A 16,263-nucleotide genomic window follows, 5' to 3' on the forward strand; every position below is an offset into this window, starting at 1 on the left:
ATGCCATCATGGGGCTGTTGTTTTTCAGTATGCCTGGGTAATGGTCTATCTGTCCCTATCAACTAAACTCAACAAATGAAATAAAAAATAATATATATATAAGTTATTAAATAGCTTGAAGAAGTTCACTTTAGGCTACTGAATTTGAGGTTTTCCAGAAGGGGTTCTAGAAAATTCACAGATATGTTTTCGAAATAAACTATTTCTTAAAGACATAAGATGTGACAGTACCACAGATCATCCCACATAATTAAAATAATCACAAAGAATAACTTTTTTTCAAACTGCAGATCTTGTAAAATATTATAGCACAACTTTTCAGTAATTTCAGTGGTCAAATGTTAAAAAAGTATTTTTTTTATTGAATAAGAGGATTCATACAATTTGTTACAGACTTCTGAATTTTAAGGAAACAACTCAAAACCTATTTACATAAATAACATGATCAAACGGAAGACGATGAGGGCAACTGAAAAAATAAAATAATTTAACTATTTTTTAGATATTATTTCAGTTTAATATGGGGAAAACATTCAGAATTCTGAGAAAAAAGTCAGAATTCTGAGAAAAAGTCAAAATTCCTAGAAAAAAAGTCAGAATTCTGAAATTAAAGTCAGAATTCTGACTTTTTTCTCATACTGAAATAAAATTCAAAAATTTGTTAACTTTTTTAATTTTTTGAGTGTCCCTAATCCTCTTTTGTATGATAATAAATTTGTTTCTGGTAGAAAGATTCCCTGCAGGTAGTCAGTTGACGCTCTTCAGACTGAGTAAAACAGTCAGATCCTGTTTATGAGATAGAAGCAAGAACATAAGAAACCGCCTCAGATTGTTCTGCTATTGAACCTGATATGTGTTTCATCTTCGCCATCTTTAACGGTGTGTTATGCTCTTGAATGTTCACAAACAAAAAAAATCAAGGATAACTGAAAGCCAGATGATTAGACAATTGAGAGGCAGCGAGGAGTAACGAGTATCTGAATGCCTCTTGGTTCTTCAATAAAACAGAAAAACAACAATAAAAAAAAAATAAGTGCAATTTCTTTTTTCTTTATCCACACAACTCATATATGGCATGATAAAAAAAAAAAAAAATCTCCCAAAATGCAGCCACCAAAAGATCCTCAGGGCATTTGGATCAATTGTTGCTCTTATTCTACAATTAAATATTGGGCTTGAATAGATAAAGTGAAACCTGAGAAAAACAAGATGCCGTGAGAACAGAGCAGAGCAGCAGGGACGCATCACTGTTCTCAGGCAATATGACTTCTACAAAGTGAGAGACTGTCTTCTGATTCATCCTCTCCCTCTTGTTCAAATTTCACAAAGGACAGGATTTGCCATCATCTGCATCCACTAGATGGCAGACTTTCCTCTGACAATTTCTTTTTTAAATTGCTTTTTAACTTCGTACAGCAAGATACATATATATATATTTTGAAGTAAACAGGTTTTTATAAATCATCTAAAACGAATTGCTTCAAAGAACAATTTGTGAGAAGAATGTACATATCTTTATCATAAATACAACAAATGACTTTATCTTGTAATCCAATGGAGTTTTTAATTTCCTTTGTAAAGAGGCCAGTTTAATTTAATTCCTAATTTGGTTTTGGAGCGCCTTATTTGATCCCAGTTAACGTAGTTATCCTCACAGTGCAGGCCTTATTAGATTATTTATTTTTTGAAGCAGCGAGCTCAGACATCCTCAGAGACACAGCTCATGTTATACAAGCCTTGTTCTCCTCTAACCAGGTTGTTGTACATTGTGTATTACAGGCTCCATCTCCTTGCTTTCTTTCCTCATCACATAGGCCTACCCTGAACTGTGTTAAAACAGTTCCCCCTCCCTCTCTGTTGCAATTGTTTGCTCTCAAATTTGTAAACACATTGTACCTTAGCTCATTCATATTTAATGCAGAATTTAACCTGCTTGAGATCTAATTTGTATTTCCAAATCTATTTAAACACTATGCCAGCTGCTATTTGTAAATACATCTTTAAGTAGATTGTGACTTCACTCTGAGCTTCAGGTATTAAAACAGAAACCTAGTGGGAAACACATAGAACAGTGTTTTTTTATTTCTTTTTCCTTCCCTTTGGGTGCGATCCAGCCATGTGGGTGAATACTGGAGTTATCAGGTAACGGCTGCAAGGCGGAGACTTGAGATGTTTGTGTCACTCGGCTGTTCGTGGCTGCTCTTAAGTCACGCAGCTTGTCCTGGGGTTACTCCTTTAGACGCTTTCATCACTTCCCCTCAGAAGGAACATTAAACCCTTTTGTATGTCTAAATACTGTAGGATCCCCATCAGTCAAAGTCAACAATCTGAGACAGGCCCCAAAAAAATCTAGTTGCACAGCTACCTTAAGTTCCATGCTCTCTTGGGGCCTCTTAGGCCTGATAAAGCAACATTACCTCTTACTTGCTGTGATGTGTGCTATCACTCACTGGCTTTACTGTGTACATCATCCGTGACTAGTTATGTCAATGATGTTAGAGTTTGTGAGGAGAAATGCTTCTCTTATCAGTTCTTTCTCTGGACACATTTTGTGGGGTCCTTATCAAAAACCTGTTAGATTTTTCTCTTCTTCTGAATACAGAGTAATTGCAGAAGCATGTAGGGCTTTTTTTCTGAGCCGCACAAAGCCCATGACAAACGCTCTCAAATTGTTTAATTCTCTGACTGTTTTCATCCTTGAAACTGTGAGCGAGTTTTCTCACTGCTTGCTCTGAGCTGTTATTCATCAGAGTAATATTTTTCTTTGAGTCTGAGTGGAATCTCATTTTCTTCTGCTTGTCCGTTTTTTTTTTTCCGTGGACATTTTCTGTGTTTCAGATACATACAAACTGTTGTCATAAACAAAACCATGGTTACTATCGTCAAACTGGAAAGGAGATAAAAGCATATCGTTTTCATAGATCTGTCAGGTTCGTCCACACAGATTGGCGACTTAGAGGCACTTGAAAGCAAATCAGATCTCCCAGTCCATGTAGGTGCCCTGTCTAAATGACACTGGTCTGTGCTCTCATTAACCAACAAGTTAAACCAGACAGTGGTGTAAAGAGGAGTTGGTTTCCCATTATCTCTTATTACAATGAACAGGTGATGCATTCCTATATCTTCCTTTAAAAGTGCCTGACTTAAGGTGATGTTCCCTGATTTTGAGTCAACCTGGAAGGGGCTGTTGTTCTGAACTGACTCTGGTGCAACAACAGAATATGTAATATCTGAATTCGAGCCTAAATCCTCATCAATGGCATATATTTTTGCGATGGTGGTACCCGCCGCAGTACCTGGTGAGACAGCAAGGCATGAAAAATTGCTGACAGGCAGGATCACTTTAGGCGCATTGTCATTAACGTCTTCTATAAAGACGGTCACCAAGGCAGTAGAGGTCAAAGCTATTGGATACCCATTGTCGCTGACCTCTAGGTAAAATACATAGTGGTCTGTCATCTCACGGTCTAAGTAGGAGGTGGTCTGCAGAGTCCTTTTGATGCTATCCACAGCAAAAGGTGCGTTTTCCTTTACAATTTTCAATTCTATATTTCCATTCTCTCCTTCATCTGGATCTTTAACCTCTATGTTCCCGACCTGAGCGAATGGCAGGGCATTCTCAGGGATGAAAAAGATGAAATGGGAGGTATAGAAAATAGGTGCATTGTCATTTTGATCTAGAATATTAATAATTATAGAGGCCTGAGACTCCAGGGGAGGAGATCCACTATCTTGAGCAGACACAAGTAGTTTGTAAACGTTGTTCAACTCCCTATCCAGGGGAACCGATGCAGACACTAAGCCTGACACTGAGTCAACTTCAAAGATGCCTGAGATGCCTTTGTCTAGCCTGTATGTCACCCTGCCGTTGAGTCCGCTGTCTACATCAGACGCAGATACCTGCAGTAGCGTTACCCCCGGCTCATTGTTTTCCTCTACTTCTAGCTGGTAGAGAGACTGGGAGAAAAGTGGCGCGTTATCATTGACATCTTCCACCATCACCCTGATCTCTTGCCGTGGTGGAGCGATCACAAGTCTTTCAGATGAAGTCCTTTGCACTACCACAGAAATTTGATATTCACTTTTCATCTCATAGTCTAGGGGCTTTGATGTGGAAAGCAGATATTTGCCACTTTGTGGGCTCAGAAAGAAAGGCACGTCACCCTCAATAGCAAGAGATGAGTCTGTAAAGCTGCTGTCACCCTCAAGCTCTAAAACGGCTAAGGCAGTGGGAGGGTGGTTCTCTGGTAACACAACAGCCTGGTTGTGATGCTCAGCTATGAACCCGATCTTGATTGTTAGACCTTGGGTCGCCGTGGGGAGGAGGGATACGGTTACCTGAGTCTCTGCTGGTGGGCAGTGAAGACCGCTGGCTAACACTTTTAACACCAGCTCTTCAGAGTCATCTCTTTCCAGGTCTTGTATTAGCCTGATGTGACCAGAATGATTGTCGATGATAAAAAGTTTCATAGCTCTTTCAGAGACCTTAGGACTGAAAGAATAAATAATGGCTGCATTTTGGCCCACATCAGGGTCTGTAGCCACTACCTGAGTGACCACTGTGTCCTTCTTGGAGTCTCCTGAGATTGTGGCGCTGTCTGGGCTGTCAGGACTAAAGCTTGGACAGTTGTCATTAACGTCTAACACCGTAACAACTATAGATAATGATGCACTGAGAGGCTGTTCTCCACAGTCAGTAGCCTCCAGCTGCATGTGATACACATCCAAAGTCTCTCTATCCAAAGCCTTTTCTACAATCATAATGATGGATTGTTCCTCTTCTTCAACCTTTAAAGAAAAAACTCCACCAGAACCTTTGAGTTTGTACACCAGTTGTCCGTTTGGTCCACTGTCTCTGTCCCGAGCTTGGTCGTCCAGCATGAGACTGGTTCCTATAGGTACATCCTCATTAACATTTAGTTGTATTTTGCTATTTTCAAAATGTGGTGCATTGTCATTGATGTCCTCTACGATAACAGAAAACAGTACAAGGTCCACAGAGGGCCCCACAATGGCATTGTGCAAAATGATGCAGTCGTCATCTTTTTTCTCCTCAGGGCAGATGTGCTCACGATCCATCTTTAGCTCTTTAATGTATAAATCCCCAGTGTTTTCGTCCACCAGCAGGAACTCCTTGGTCAGGAGATGGTAGGGAGCTGGGAAGTGTTTACTTAGTGATCCAACCAGAGTACCAGGCTTCAGTTCCTCCTTGACAGAAAACTGAATGGAGCCACAAATGATCTGTCTGATATGAAGCATGACCAGCAAATTCTGAGTAAAGGAAAAAAAAAGGTTTTATTCTTTTACAGTCCACATCCTTTTTTTCAATGTCTTTTCTTTGAACCCGGAAAAATTCCTGAGGATTTTCCCTCAGGATACAGTGATATCAAATGTCACAGTTAAATGAATTACAGCAAGAATGCAGAATGATGGCCTTAAGATCCCTTTCATCAACATCTACTCAATTATTCTCACAAACAACTTACATAAAAAGAGAAAGAAAACTTAAAAGAAAATTAAATTCAACAAAGTTACACAGACACTACAAATCCTAATTCTTTAGAGATGCCTGATGTGCTTAACTGTTCATGAAATCAACAGATTCTAGTATGTTGTCTTTTTAAAAATACCATTTAAGCTTCTTTCTGTGCCGAGACATTGAGACAGTAATAATCACCCAGCAGGACTGATAATCTCCTTTGATTCACTGACCTGCAGAAGTCCAGCCCAGTTCATATTATAAGAAGTCCCATGGCCCATTGCCCTCACGCATGTTACCCAAGTCGCCCAGCAGCAAGTGATCTCTGAGCGCAGAGGCAGGAATACAAACCTGAACAAGTGAAGACATAATTTGTTGATGCCCCTCCCACTAAATGCAAACTGCCTGCCCAGCTTCCTGACAGATAAAATGTAGTGTAACAACAGGTTTACCTGCATGGAGGAAATTCTTGCTTTTCATCACAGAATGAAATCTACAAGTAGTTATCTGTAAGCAAGCTAACAAAATATCAACTTATAGTTTGTTTATTTGTTAAAATATCCAAAAAAGCTGCATATAAATACACATTGCTGTAAAAAAAATACTATTTTAGCCAACTAAGCTAATTTTCACCAGGAGTCTCTGGGGCAGACGACACAAGCACAGCAGTAGTTAAAATACAGTACTGACTATATATTAAAAATACAATGAGCTCCTTAGCCTTTTAATAATGAATGTGGAATTTTGCATTCCTCTTTTTGTCTTTCTGTTTGATAGTAAATGCTTTATAAGTTTTTTTTTTTTTTATCTTTTTAGTGATATTTGTGGCACTAATTCTGTTTGAGTTTAATGCTGGAACATGAATTGAAATGGTAAATTTAAACGTTTAAAGATAAATGCTGCAATGTTTTTAGCATTATCATTGCTTTTGTATTAATTTAGCAAGCATTTTACTTCACTTCTGGTGTAAAATTTATAATTTGGCAAAAAACAAACGTTATTTACAGCTAAAATAACCTGGTACGGCTTCATGTTGGTTCTTTGACAGGCTTTCAGTAACTAACATGCTAAACGCCTTTGTATAAATGGTAAAAATGTCTGAAAAAACTTTGAACTAAAGATTACTTTTATTTTTCTCAAATTAGCTTCAGTTATAAAGATTTTATACAACTAATAAACACTCTGGGTCAATGAACTTTCATGATGTTGCCATCAGATTTGTTTTGTAGGACTTAGGGGGGCCTCTGTTGGCAGAGCAGGGTATTACAGTAGAGCGGGGCAACTTAAAATATCAGTAAAGAGTGGCTGGGACAAAATATGGAGATTTTTTTAATCTTCTAGTGCCAAAGGGGACCTTTCTGCTTTCTTTGCAAAACAGAAAGGCCCTCATTACTCTAAAACCTAAAAAAAGTCATCAATAAGGCGGATGATGAATGTGTGGTGCTCTGCAATTCAATTAAAGCAGATCAAATATATGTATAGAGTACTACAATGTTTTATATAAACCTACACAATCAACAAACTGCATTCTGATTCCCCAGATCTGAAAAAAAACAACAATCAGGTAATTCACTATATATATGCCACCAGATGTGACATGTATATCATAAGTCAAATCTGGTGAAGTAGATGTAAGGTTATTGTAAGGTTATTGATAAGTAAACTAATAATAATTTATACCTATAATTAATTAGTTGAATTACATTCCCCCAAAAATGTTAAATATTTTTTTCTTGTGTTGTGTAGGAATTAAACAAAATGCAGATAAATAGTAGTGGGGGAAAAATGAATAAAAAATTCAAGAAGAGCTAAATAAAAATCACAATTTATAGAAATCATCAGTTCAATATGAGCATAAATATGACCAATTTAGTACATATATAAAGGTCTCTGCAATGGTTGTACCAGATGATTGTTTAACCCACATTCATTTTTCAAGTTTCAAAGTTGAGAAAGTCAACCCCCTGAACATTATGACAGAGATTGAATTAGAAATACTTTAAGATTGCGGAACTGTTAATCACACATGAAAAAAAGTTTACAAACGGCTGGGAGTACATAATTATACATTTGAAGTAATTTAATAACCTTTAAAAAATCAGTAGTTGGGGCTGGACAGTTACACCACCTGATAATTTCAGTAGTGTTGCAACGATTTTTGGCCCAGATGGGTGGTAATAGTTGAATAAACTTCTGGCTCTCAAAATGGTATTGGTACCCTATTTGTTGGTACTCGTCTACGCCGATACCATCATTTTAGTGCTGTATAGTCAGTGTTGCAACACTAATTTTCACACTTTAAACACACACACACACACACAAAATAAGTAACATTTTCTTTAAAACTCACAATTCTATCTATAGTGGAGATACTATATTGCGTTCCTGTTTGGCTGTGACACCACCCTGGACAGAAATATCAGCTGTGCTGCTACCATCATCACCTTTGTTTACAGATGTTGGAGGTTGGCCTGTTTTTCCAGTGTAGTCCTGTTTCTCTGACTGGGACTGGCTGGATGTGCTCTCTCTTCATCCTCTGACATGGGAGCTGGCTCAGAGCTTGTCTGCCTGGCTGTGTTGTTCATGGACGGGGCACTGTTTTATAGTCGCTTTTTATATCTCTGCTTCTGTCTCCTTGAACCCCAGTCAGCCTCGGCAGATGGCCGCTCACACTGAGCCTGGTTCTGCTGGAGGTTTCTTCCTGTTAAAAGGGAGTTTTTCCTCTCCACTGTCGCTACAAGCATGCTTAGTGTGAGGGATTGCCTTCCAGTCATGAGTCGATGCGATCAACTGGTTTTCCTTAGATAGAAAACTTTGAATAAATCTGACTGGATGATCTGGTGAACTGTAAAGTGCCTTGAGATGATGTGTGTTGTGAATTGGCGCTATAAAAATAAACTGAATTGAATTGTATATTTTGATGTTATTAAAACGTTTTTATTTTTTATTTTCCAATAATTTAATTGGAACTGGTGGTGTTTCCAGAGCTAGCTATAGCGCCCCCTGGCGCCGCCACTGTTAATAAAGTAACGAAATAGGATTTTTCTTCCTCAGAATCGGTATTACAATAATAAAACCAGAAACTGATGCGCTCAGAGCTCCAGGTAACTATCTGTATTAAATTATCTCATAAATAAAAAAACAAACAACATAAAAAACAAACTAGTGAAGTTTTCAGACCAAGTTAAACTACAATATTCCACTTCCATGTTGAAAGCATGCCAGGTATTGCGTAACGAGTTCCTTTCTGCTCCGACCATTCAACTTTCCGCCCACTGTTTTCCACTTACAGTAGACTTCTGAGCCTCCGCTGCAGCTTGATTGGTCAGGCAGCTCTTCTAAATGCTGAGAATAAGACTCCAGCTTCCTGACAGCTTCAAACTGCGCTGAGCAGAGACACGCGGCAGCTCGTGTTGAACTTCGTTTTCCATCATGTCCTCAGAAATTACAGTTGGTGAGTCCAATAATACCTTAAAAACAGACCTTGAATTATTGCAGAGATGGTAAAAAAAACAAAACTGTTAATGTGCTATATTATAATTCTTAACTCTATAAACTGTCAGTTTGTTTCCTGCATATTGTGTGAAACAAATGCATCATGGTAAACTAAATTACTTTATCAGTGCTCCAATGATTTAATCCCCCAAAATTTGGAGTTATGATGACAAATTTAAATTTAAAATAATAAAGTTCCTAACATTGTAATGGCTAGTCATAAACACACTAGTGTCAGAAGGCTTCTTTTTTTCTTTTCTCTAATTTATCTTCAGATACAAAAAAACTCAAACTAAACTGTGTTGTTTTTCGTTTTAACCTATTTATGTACTTTTTAAGGATATTTGTACTAGAGATTGAATAATACAAGTTTTTTTTAAGGCTGTTGCAAATTATTCTGACATCAGTCTAACCCTGAAATGTGCTGCCAATTTATTTTTTGGGCCGATTATTTTCTTCTTCCATTTAAATGATAAGAGTAACAATAATAAAAAATGTAACACAAGTTTCACTTTTAACATAAAGATTTAAATCAAAGAAAACATGTTATGAATAAAATAGCAAATAGAAGGAGGAGTAGTGCGCTTTACATGATCTCCTGGCATGGCTGCTTAATACACTTATAAATCAGCAAAAGCATGCATATATTGGCCAATGCTGATACAAGAAAAAATGCTAATAACAGCCAAAAATATCAGCTGGCAGATGCATCAGCCTATCTCTACTTTGGAGATCCTTAATATCAAACTGATTTGAACTTTTTAAAATTCAGTGCTGAACTTTATTTTCACTCACTCCATCGCCGTCTCAGCCTTGCTGCTCGTTGTCAGCCTCGGTGTTTCCTTTCTGCGGAGTCTGGGCCTGCTTTCAAACTGCTGTCACATTTTCCACAGACTTGGAGCTGGAGCTGGGCGATGTGCTGCAGGAGTTCCAGGATGTGGTGGAGGAGCTAAAGGCCCCCTCTGAGAGCAAACATCATTCTTACCAGCACGTCCTGGACGAGGCCAAGAACCGCATTGATGACAGCGGGGTGGAAGACTCTGACTACAGTGAGTCAAATATATAAATAATAAAATGCACAAAAACCAACATCATTGTAATCAAGAAATGTTTGCTTTATAGGAGAGAATATGCAGGGTGTGTGGGACAAGAAAGACATGATCTGCTTTTTTATAACACTGTCTGTTGTCCCTGTGTGTATCACTTGGCGATCTTTAATAGCCTAAACAACTGCAGCTTGACACTTCTAATTTGCATGAAATTATCAGTACAAGGGGACACATACCCTGCGCTCTTCTAGAAAAGTGGCTGTTTGGCTAATGATAAACTGGAATGAACTCCAATTATGGATAACCCATCTTCTGTAATCGTTCTTTTTTCCTTTCTATTGTTGCTCATTCGTCGACGGTTATGAGATGAAAGAGGAGATGTTTTCCTCTGCTCCCATGCGTCGTCATTATTGAAAATGTGCTGGCCCCCGTAACGTTTTGAAAAGACGAGCTGCTTTCAAGTGTTCAAGCTGACGCATGGGAGTCACTCACAAACAGGCATTTACCTTCACTTTAGAACATACTATTATCATCATATGTTGCTGTTGTATTGTCATTTCTGCAGCTCATTTGCATGGAATACCCTTAGTGCTCATTTTCTCTTCTACATTTCTCTTTGCCCCCCCTTCCAGGCAGTGGAGCATCTATGGGAAACAGTTTGAATACCAGCGAGGAGGAGCTCTACAAAGCAGGAACAACACTGGCACTGAAAGGTACTACAAGCCTCCTATCGTCCCATCTCTTTTCAGATAGCCATTGTTCTTACGGTGATCACTATCACTTTTGCTTCTGATCACCATAACAACAACATGCATGCTCCTCACATTAAGCTGCGAGCTGTTTTGTTACGAAACAACAAAGTCCCTCCTGCTGAGACTGTGGCTCCACAGCACCCTACTTAGAGATTCTCCTGCAGGGCCTCGTGTGGCGCCTGTCTCAGGTGTCTGCTTGTGTGTAAATGAATGACTCCCCATATATTCCAAAGGATTTACATGCACATTCTGTCGGATTGTAATTGATATAACACACACAAACCTGACCAAGAAGGTGTAAATTGTAAATTAATCTTCATGTTTTCATTGCACTGTGCCTGATTCCATGGTTAATTTGTGCAGCTTTTGACATTTTTAGACATTTGGAAGCAGCGTTTCATAGCAGGCCTACACACAAACGACCAAACACCACATAAGAAAAAACTTCGACATTTCTATTAATTCAATGGGCAGACATTAAGTAGTATTGACCTAATAAGGAGAGACAAGACTTATTAGCTTTTTTTTTTATCCGTTTTTTAGAAGAACTTGATTGAAACAGAAAAAAATGGAATCAACTTACAAAATTTCATAAAAAAAAGCATTTCTGATAGTTTTTTTTTTTTTTGTCTTTTTCAAAAAAGTGCTATAGCGTGCTAAAAGGGAGATTGAAACACGTTTGTTAAATAAGCTGATGAAGATTCCCAGTCATCCAGGTCATAGTCGTTCTGTAAAAGTTTAAAAAACTATCCGCTGGACTTGGTTTACAAAGGTTTGAAGATGTTTTATTTCCCCTCCAGGAAGCTTTCTCAATTCAAATGTCTGGATCCGCAGTGAGTTTGGGGCTTTATATAGCACAGTGGATCCAGACATTTGAATTGAGAAAGCTTCCTGGAGGGGAAGCGAAACGTCTTCAAACCTTTGGAAACCAAGTCCAGTGGATGGTTTTTGGAACGTTTACGGTTTGTCAAATAAGTTCTGACATTGAACGTAATCATTACCCTAGGGTCCAACTGAGCGCGGTGTGGCTGAGGTGCGAGAATTGCAAAGAGCCCAAATGATTAAAATCATAGTGAAAACTCACATTAGCCACAGTGCATTGAGTTTAAGCTCCCCATGAACTTTGCGACTTTTGGCCAAATCGTGTGTCATGCAGTATAGAAGGGGGTCATTGGCGATTGGCAACTCCCGACGAGCTCCTGATCGTAAGGAAATCAAACCTGTTTAATATTTTGGTCATGAGGGACAAGACCAGACTTCAGACTCTTAGATTTTTTACATTTCACATGTCAGAACCTCCCTCCCAAAAGAAAGTTTCTTCTGTTACTACCTACCTCTATTTATTGCTTTGCATGTCTGGATTGTTCAAGACCCCGACCTGTCTTCGTGGGTGTACTGTGTGGCTAGTCAGATCGCATCTGAATCGCAAACTCCTCTCCTTGAACCCCAGTCGGCCTCGGCAGATGACCGCTCACACTGAGCCTGATTCTGCTGGAGGTTTCTTCCTGTTAAAAGGGAGTTTTTTCTCTCCACTGTCGCTACAAGCATGCTTAGTGTGAGGGATTGTATTTGAGTCAATGAGTCAATGCAATCAACTGGTTTTCCTTAGATAGAAAACTGAATCAATTTGACTGTATGATCTGGTTGAACTCTAAAGTGCCTTGAGATGACGTGTGTTGTGAATTTGGCGCTATATAAATAAACTGAATTGAATTGAAACTGTGATCTTTTGAACTGAGATTGCTTTGAGTTGGAGCTGCAAGCAACAATTGAAAATAAGGCATATCATATCCCAGGCTCTACCGAGGCCGTACGGCTAAACAAAATAATTCCACCAGAAGGAAGTTTGGACAGACACTGCTGCAGCCTTCGCTTCAAACTCCTGATTTTTTTAACAAGCCAAACAGGAAACGTCAGGCGCCAGACAGGAAATAGTCCTGGAGAATTCCAGAATAAAATTAACCCACCAACTTGATTAACGTGTTAGTGCAAATAGAAGAGAAACACAACAGTTACATATCATTGTATTTATGTGCATGAACAACGATTTTTGCTCTTTCGCCCCACGTGAATTTCCTTTCTTACTAGCTTTTGCATCTGGAGCTAGTCCAGCCTGGTGGCAGCATTCAGTTAGACTTTTTACAGTGCAATGCGCAATGTCCTGTGCACTAAAGATGACCTAATTTCGGAAACAATAAGCTGAAAATAGTTCTGCTTAGTTTCATATTTCACCCGGGATTATTAGCCAAAGGAAATACTACAAATCTGACACTATTTCCTGACAGAAATGTTCCATTCCTGCTTTTCTAAAATTCAACAGCTAATTCAATTATATTTCTATTCTTTATCTCCTCTGCCTTTTCAGCCAAGCTGGGAGACACAGACGAACTTGAGAGTTTTATCAACATGCTGGACCAGGAACTTGCGGGTATGTATTTCACTCACTTTTGTCTCTATGCTTTTTACACTTAAACTGATAAATGATTGGGCTGCAGTATGCTATGAAGGTGAAGCCACTGGCTGTACTGCATCTTTTCCTGCTTCCTGAAATCAAGCAATGCAAAGCAGAAGCCCTTCTGTTTATCTCTGAGCACCTTTTATATGTAAATGTCATGTTTGGGGACTAGGAGGTGGACTATCTACATGCACTTTAATGTTAATGGCATACTTGACTGCATGAGCATCATGATCCTACTATCAGCTCTAAAAGGATGGTGCATAAGGGGCCCATGAGGGTGTATATCGGCCCATCCCTGCACATGAGTAACAGTGAAAAAAACATACATCAACTGCTGCCAATGGTCTCGACACAGAAAATTAATGTTGCAAATTAATCGCAACTCCCTCTGTATCTTTACAAGCCTAACCCATTATTCACTGCATGATTGTGGCTGTGCATTGATGTATGCCTGTATGGTTCTCTTTTTATAAACTGTGGGTTGTTGTCTCACTCCCCTCCCTCCTCCCATTCTGCAGAGATGTGAACAGAGATACGGGGAGCCTGAGAAGAAAGTCAGATCCGTGCCAGAGCAGATCTGATGGAGCGAATGTTTCTCTCGCCTCTTCGGGGACAAGGGAGGAGAAAAAGGTTTCCTTCAGAAATTAAAAGGGCACTCGCTTCAATTTTGAAATGCAAGAACACCCTCAGACACCCCTCGGCAATTCTGCGTCCAGTCTGCACCACCACATCAGGTCTAAGATGTGTGACATATTCCCCCAAAATAGACAAAACTTCCATCTGTCTGACATGAAAAATGCTGCCCGGAGTATAAGGGAGAATGTTAAAATTCTCATAAGTGCTATGCCAGTAAAAGGCCCTAAATCTCATTTCCATGTATTTTTAAAAAGCCTGGGCTTTGACTGGTTTGAAATTACAAATTGCACTTTAGTTTGAAAGCCTTTTTCTTAACATGCAATGAGTTTAGATCTGCTGTAAGTCATTAAAGGCTACTTTTGTATCAACATATAAAATGTACAGTTTTTGTGAATATTTTTTTTAATATACTTTGTTTTATACATACATACATACATAAATAAAGCTACATTTGAATCAAACTTTATCTTTGATGTCTGTTTTCTGGTTTTTAGTCTAGTTACATATGGAATAAAAAAAAAATGGTTGAGAAAATAGTTGAGGGATGACTCGATTGGGCTGAGCTATTGCCTCTGCAAACAAGCAAAACCACTGTTGCTAGTGTCACTACGTCTCTTAGCAGCCCCTCGCCCATAACTGTCTGTTTGTTTTTCTGGTTTCCTGTAACCTTGTTCTGATTATGCGAGTTTCACTTCTGCCACCAAATCCGGAAAACCACAAATGTCGCTCAGACAGACCTAGGATCCCACGTGAGGAAAGCAGAAAGGGGAAATGCCAGCATTGTATTCTGAAAAACTAGGCTTGTTTTCAATACTTTTCTGCAATTTATGTGAGAACCGTTTCTTAAATGTGTTTCCTGTTTTCTTGCACTTAACCGTTTCAGATAATTGAAAACATGCAATACAAGTGCAGTTTTGAATGTGATGATTGAACGATTTCATAGAAGTTGTCCACTTTGACTCCATTTCTCAATTTTTAAGATTTCCTTGTACGTTTATTTTTTACAAATGGTCATTTTAGCACTCTCTTACAGTATTATTTATAGTGAATCCCATTATAATGAGCTGATCTCATTTTGTCATTTCAGAATGTGGTCAGGTTACCATAACAGTTAGCCAACGTCTTACCCAACTCTGACACTTACCCCACAATTCTGCACAGTTGGTAGAAAGCATAGAAGACTGAGTTTATTTTATGCCTAAAATGTCTTCCGCTCTTGTAACCCAAATAATCAAAATTCACTTTCTAACTAGCATTATTCTGGAAGTCTTTCTCTATATTCTCTCTTTAGTGAAGCTTTTCTTACAGAGAAAAGGTTTCCTCCTTACAAACCTGCCATGGCAGGTTTATTTTTCTAGTTTATTTCTGCTTATTTAGAGGTACTTTCATATCTCCAGTAGCCAGTTCCTCCTGGAAGCCCCATGATGACATTTTATGGCGTTTTAATTCTTTCAACACCTTAAAGTCTGCTTTCAGATTAAAATAGCTTGTACAGCCCAGTTGTTCTGAATGTCCTCCACTGACTGGTGGTGGAAAGGCTGATTTTTTTAATGTGTTTTGCTTTCGGAAGCTCTCAGAGAGCTAAATGTCTGAGGTTTAAAAGATAAGATCTCTTTTTGAAAATACAGTCTTAATGTTCTGATGACGTCCATCCGATGTGAAACGCTGTGTGTGATTTTAGCTGTATTAACTGGAAACAGATTTTTTTTACAAGATGAGATTTTAATAAGACATATAAAATAAGTTTTCTTCAGTTTAAATTGATATATATATATATATATACACGGTGGCACCTGGCCAATGGAGGGTGCTATGTCCCCACCCCGCCCACCCAATGACCTTGAGTAAGACATAAAAACACAAATAAAAGATAAAATATTATACATTTTTTTTTTTATATTTTGAAATATATTAATATGTTCTTTAGATGTGCAAGATACATATTTAATCTTCAATGACGAGTAAAGCTTTTTCGTTCCTAGTCAGATTACGCCCTGGGGTGCAAAAGTCTTTGGTCATTGACTCTCGATAAAAGTTGCAATGCAAAAGGATAGGAGATACGAGGTGCAGCTCTCCTGCGCCCAGAGCTGACAGGAACTGACGTCACAGTGGTAGTGCGGGTTGTAGTGGGGGGAGACAGTATTGACAGGTTAAGTCACGGAAGTTGTAGATGATTGGAGAGAGAGAGAAATGGTGCAAGAAAAATGTGATTAAATGAAGTCCCTTAAAGCAAACTTTCCAATAGAAGCTGAAGATGAAAGCGGACCTGATCAGCCGAACCTCAAAATTAATCAGCAATCCAAAAGACAGATTGAGATGGTACACTTTTTCCAGAACCTGTTTTAGCGTAAAGGGTTGAATAACTGCATGCAGTGAGGCTTACGCTTTATTCTG

General features: G+C 38.7%; 2 protein-coding genes across 2 annotated transcripts; one reads left to right on the forward strand and one right to left on the reverse strand.

Moving 5' to 3' along the window:
- Window positions 1-708: 708 nt before the first annotated feature.
- pcdh20 (protocadherin 20) lies at window positions 709-5,822 on the reverse strand. The gene is made up of 2 exons (XM_038299071.1): window positions 5,713-5,822; window positions 709-5,271 (listed from the first exon to the last, which is right to left on the reverse strand). Exons 1-2 carry the CDS (start codon window positions 5,758-5,760, stop codon window positions 2,740-2,742), a joined length of 2,580 nt encoding a protein of 859 aa, XP_038154999.1. The 5' UTR covers window positions 5,761-5,822; the 3' UTR covers window positions 709-2,739.
- A 2,951-nt stretch (window positions 5,823-8,773) lies between these two features.
- si:dkey-27i16.2 (regulator of cell cycle RGCC-like) lies at window positions 8,774-14,335 on the forward strand. The gene is made up of 5 exons (XM_038299073.1): window positions 8,774-8,933; window positions 9,868-10,023; window positions 10,656-10,736; window positions 13,141-13,203; window positions 13,752-14,335. Exons 1-5 carry the CDS (start codon window positions 8,912-8,914, stop codon window positions 13,757-13,759), a joined length of 330 nt encoding a protein of 109 aa, XP_038155001.1. The 5' UTR covers window positions 8,774-8,911; the 3' UTR covers window positions 13,760-14,335.
- Window positions 14,336-16,263: the final 1,928 nt, after the last annotated feature.

The sequence above is a fragment of the Cyprinodon tularosa genome, unplaced genomic scaffold (assembly GCF_016077235.1).
Source record: "Cyprinodon tularosa strain WSP-4 unplaced genomic scaffold, ASM1607723v1 ctg42, whole genome shotgun sequence".
Taxonomy (NCBI): domain Eukaryota; kingdom Metazoa; phylum Chordata; class Actinopteri; order Cyprinodontiformes; family Cyprinodontidae; genus Cyprinodon; species Cyprinodon tularosa.

Coding starts and splice junctions, on each gene's coding strand:
- pcdh20 (XM_038299071.1), bottom strand. CDS start 5,760: ATGGGCCATGGGACTTCTTATAATATGAACTGGGCTGGACTTCTGCAG. Junction 5,272..5,712: donor ACTGGGCTGGACTTCTGCAG/GTCAGTGAATCA, acceptor TCCTTTACTCAG/AATTTGCTGGTCATGCTTCA.
- si:dkey-27i16.2 (XM_038299073.1), top strand. CDS start 8,912: ATGTCCTCAGAAATTACAGTTG. Junction 8,934..9,867: donor GTCCTCAGAAATTACAGTTG/GTGAGTCCAATA, acceptor CATTTTCCACAG/ACTTGGAGCTGGAGCTGGGC. Junction 10,024..10,655: donor GGTGGAAGACTCTGACTACA/GTGAGTCAAATA, acceptor CCCCCCTTCCAG/GCAGTGGAGCATCTATGGGA.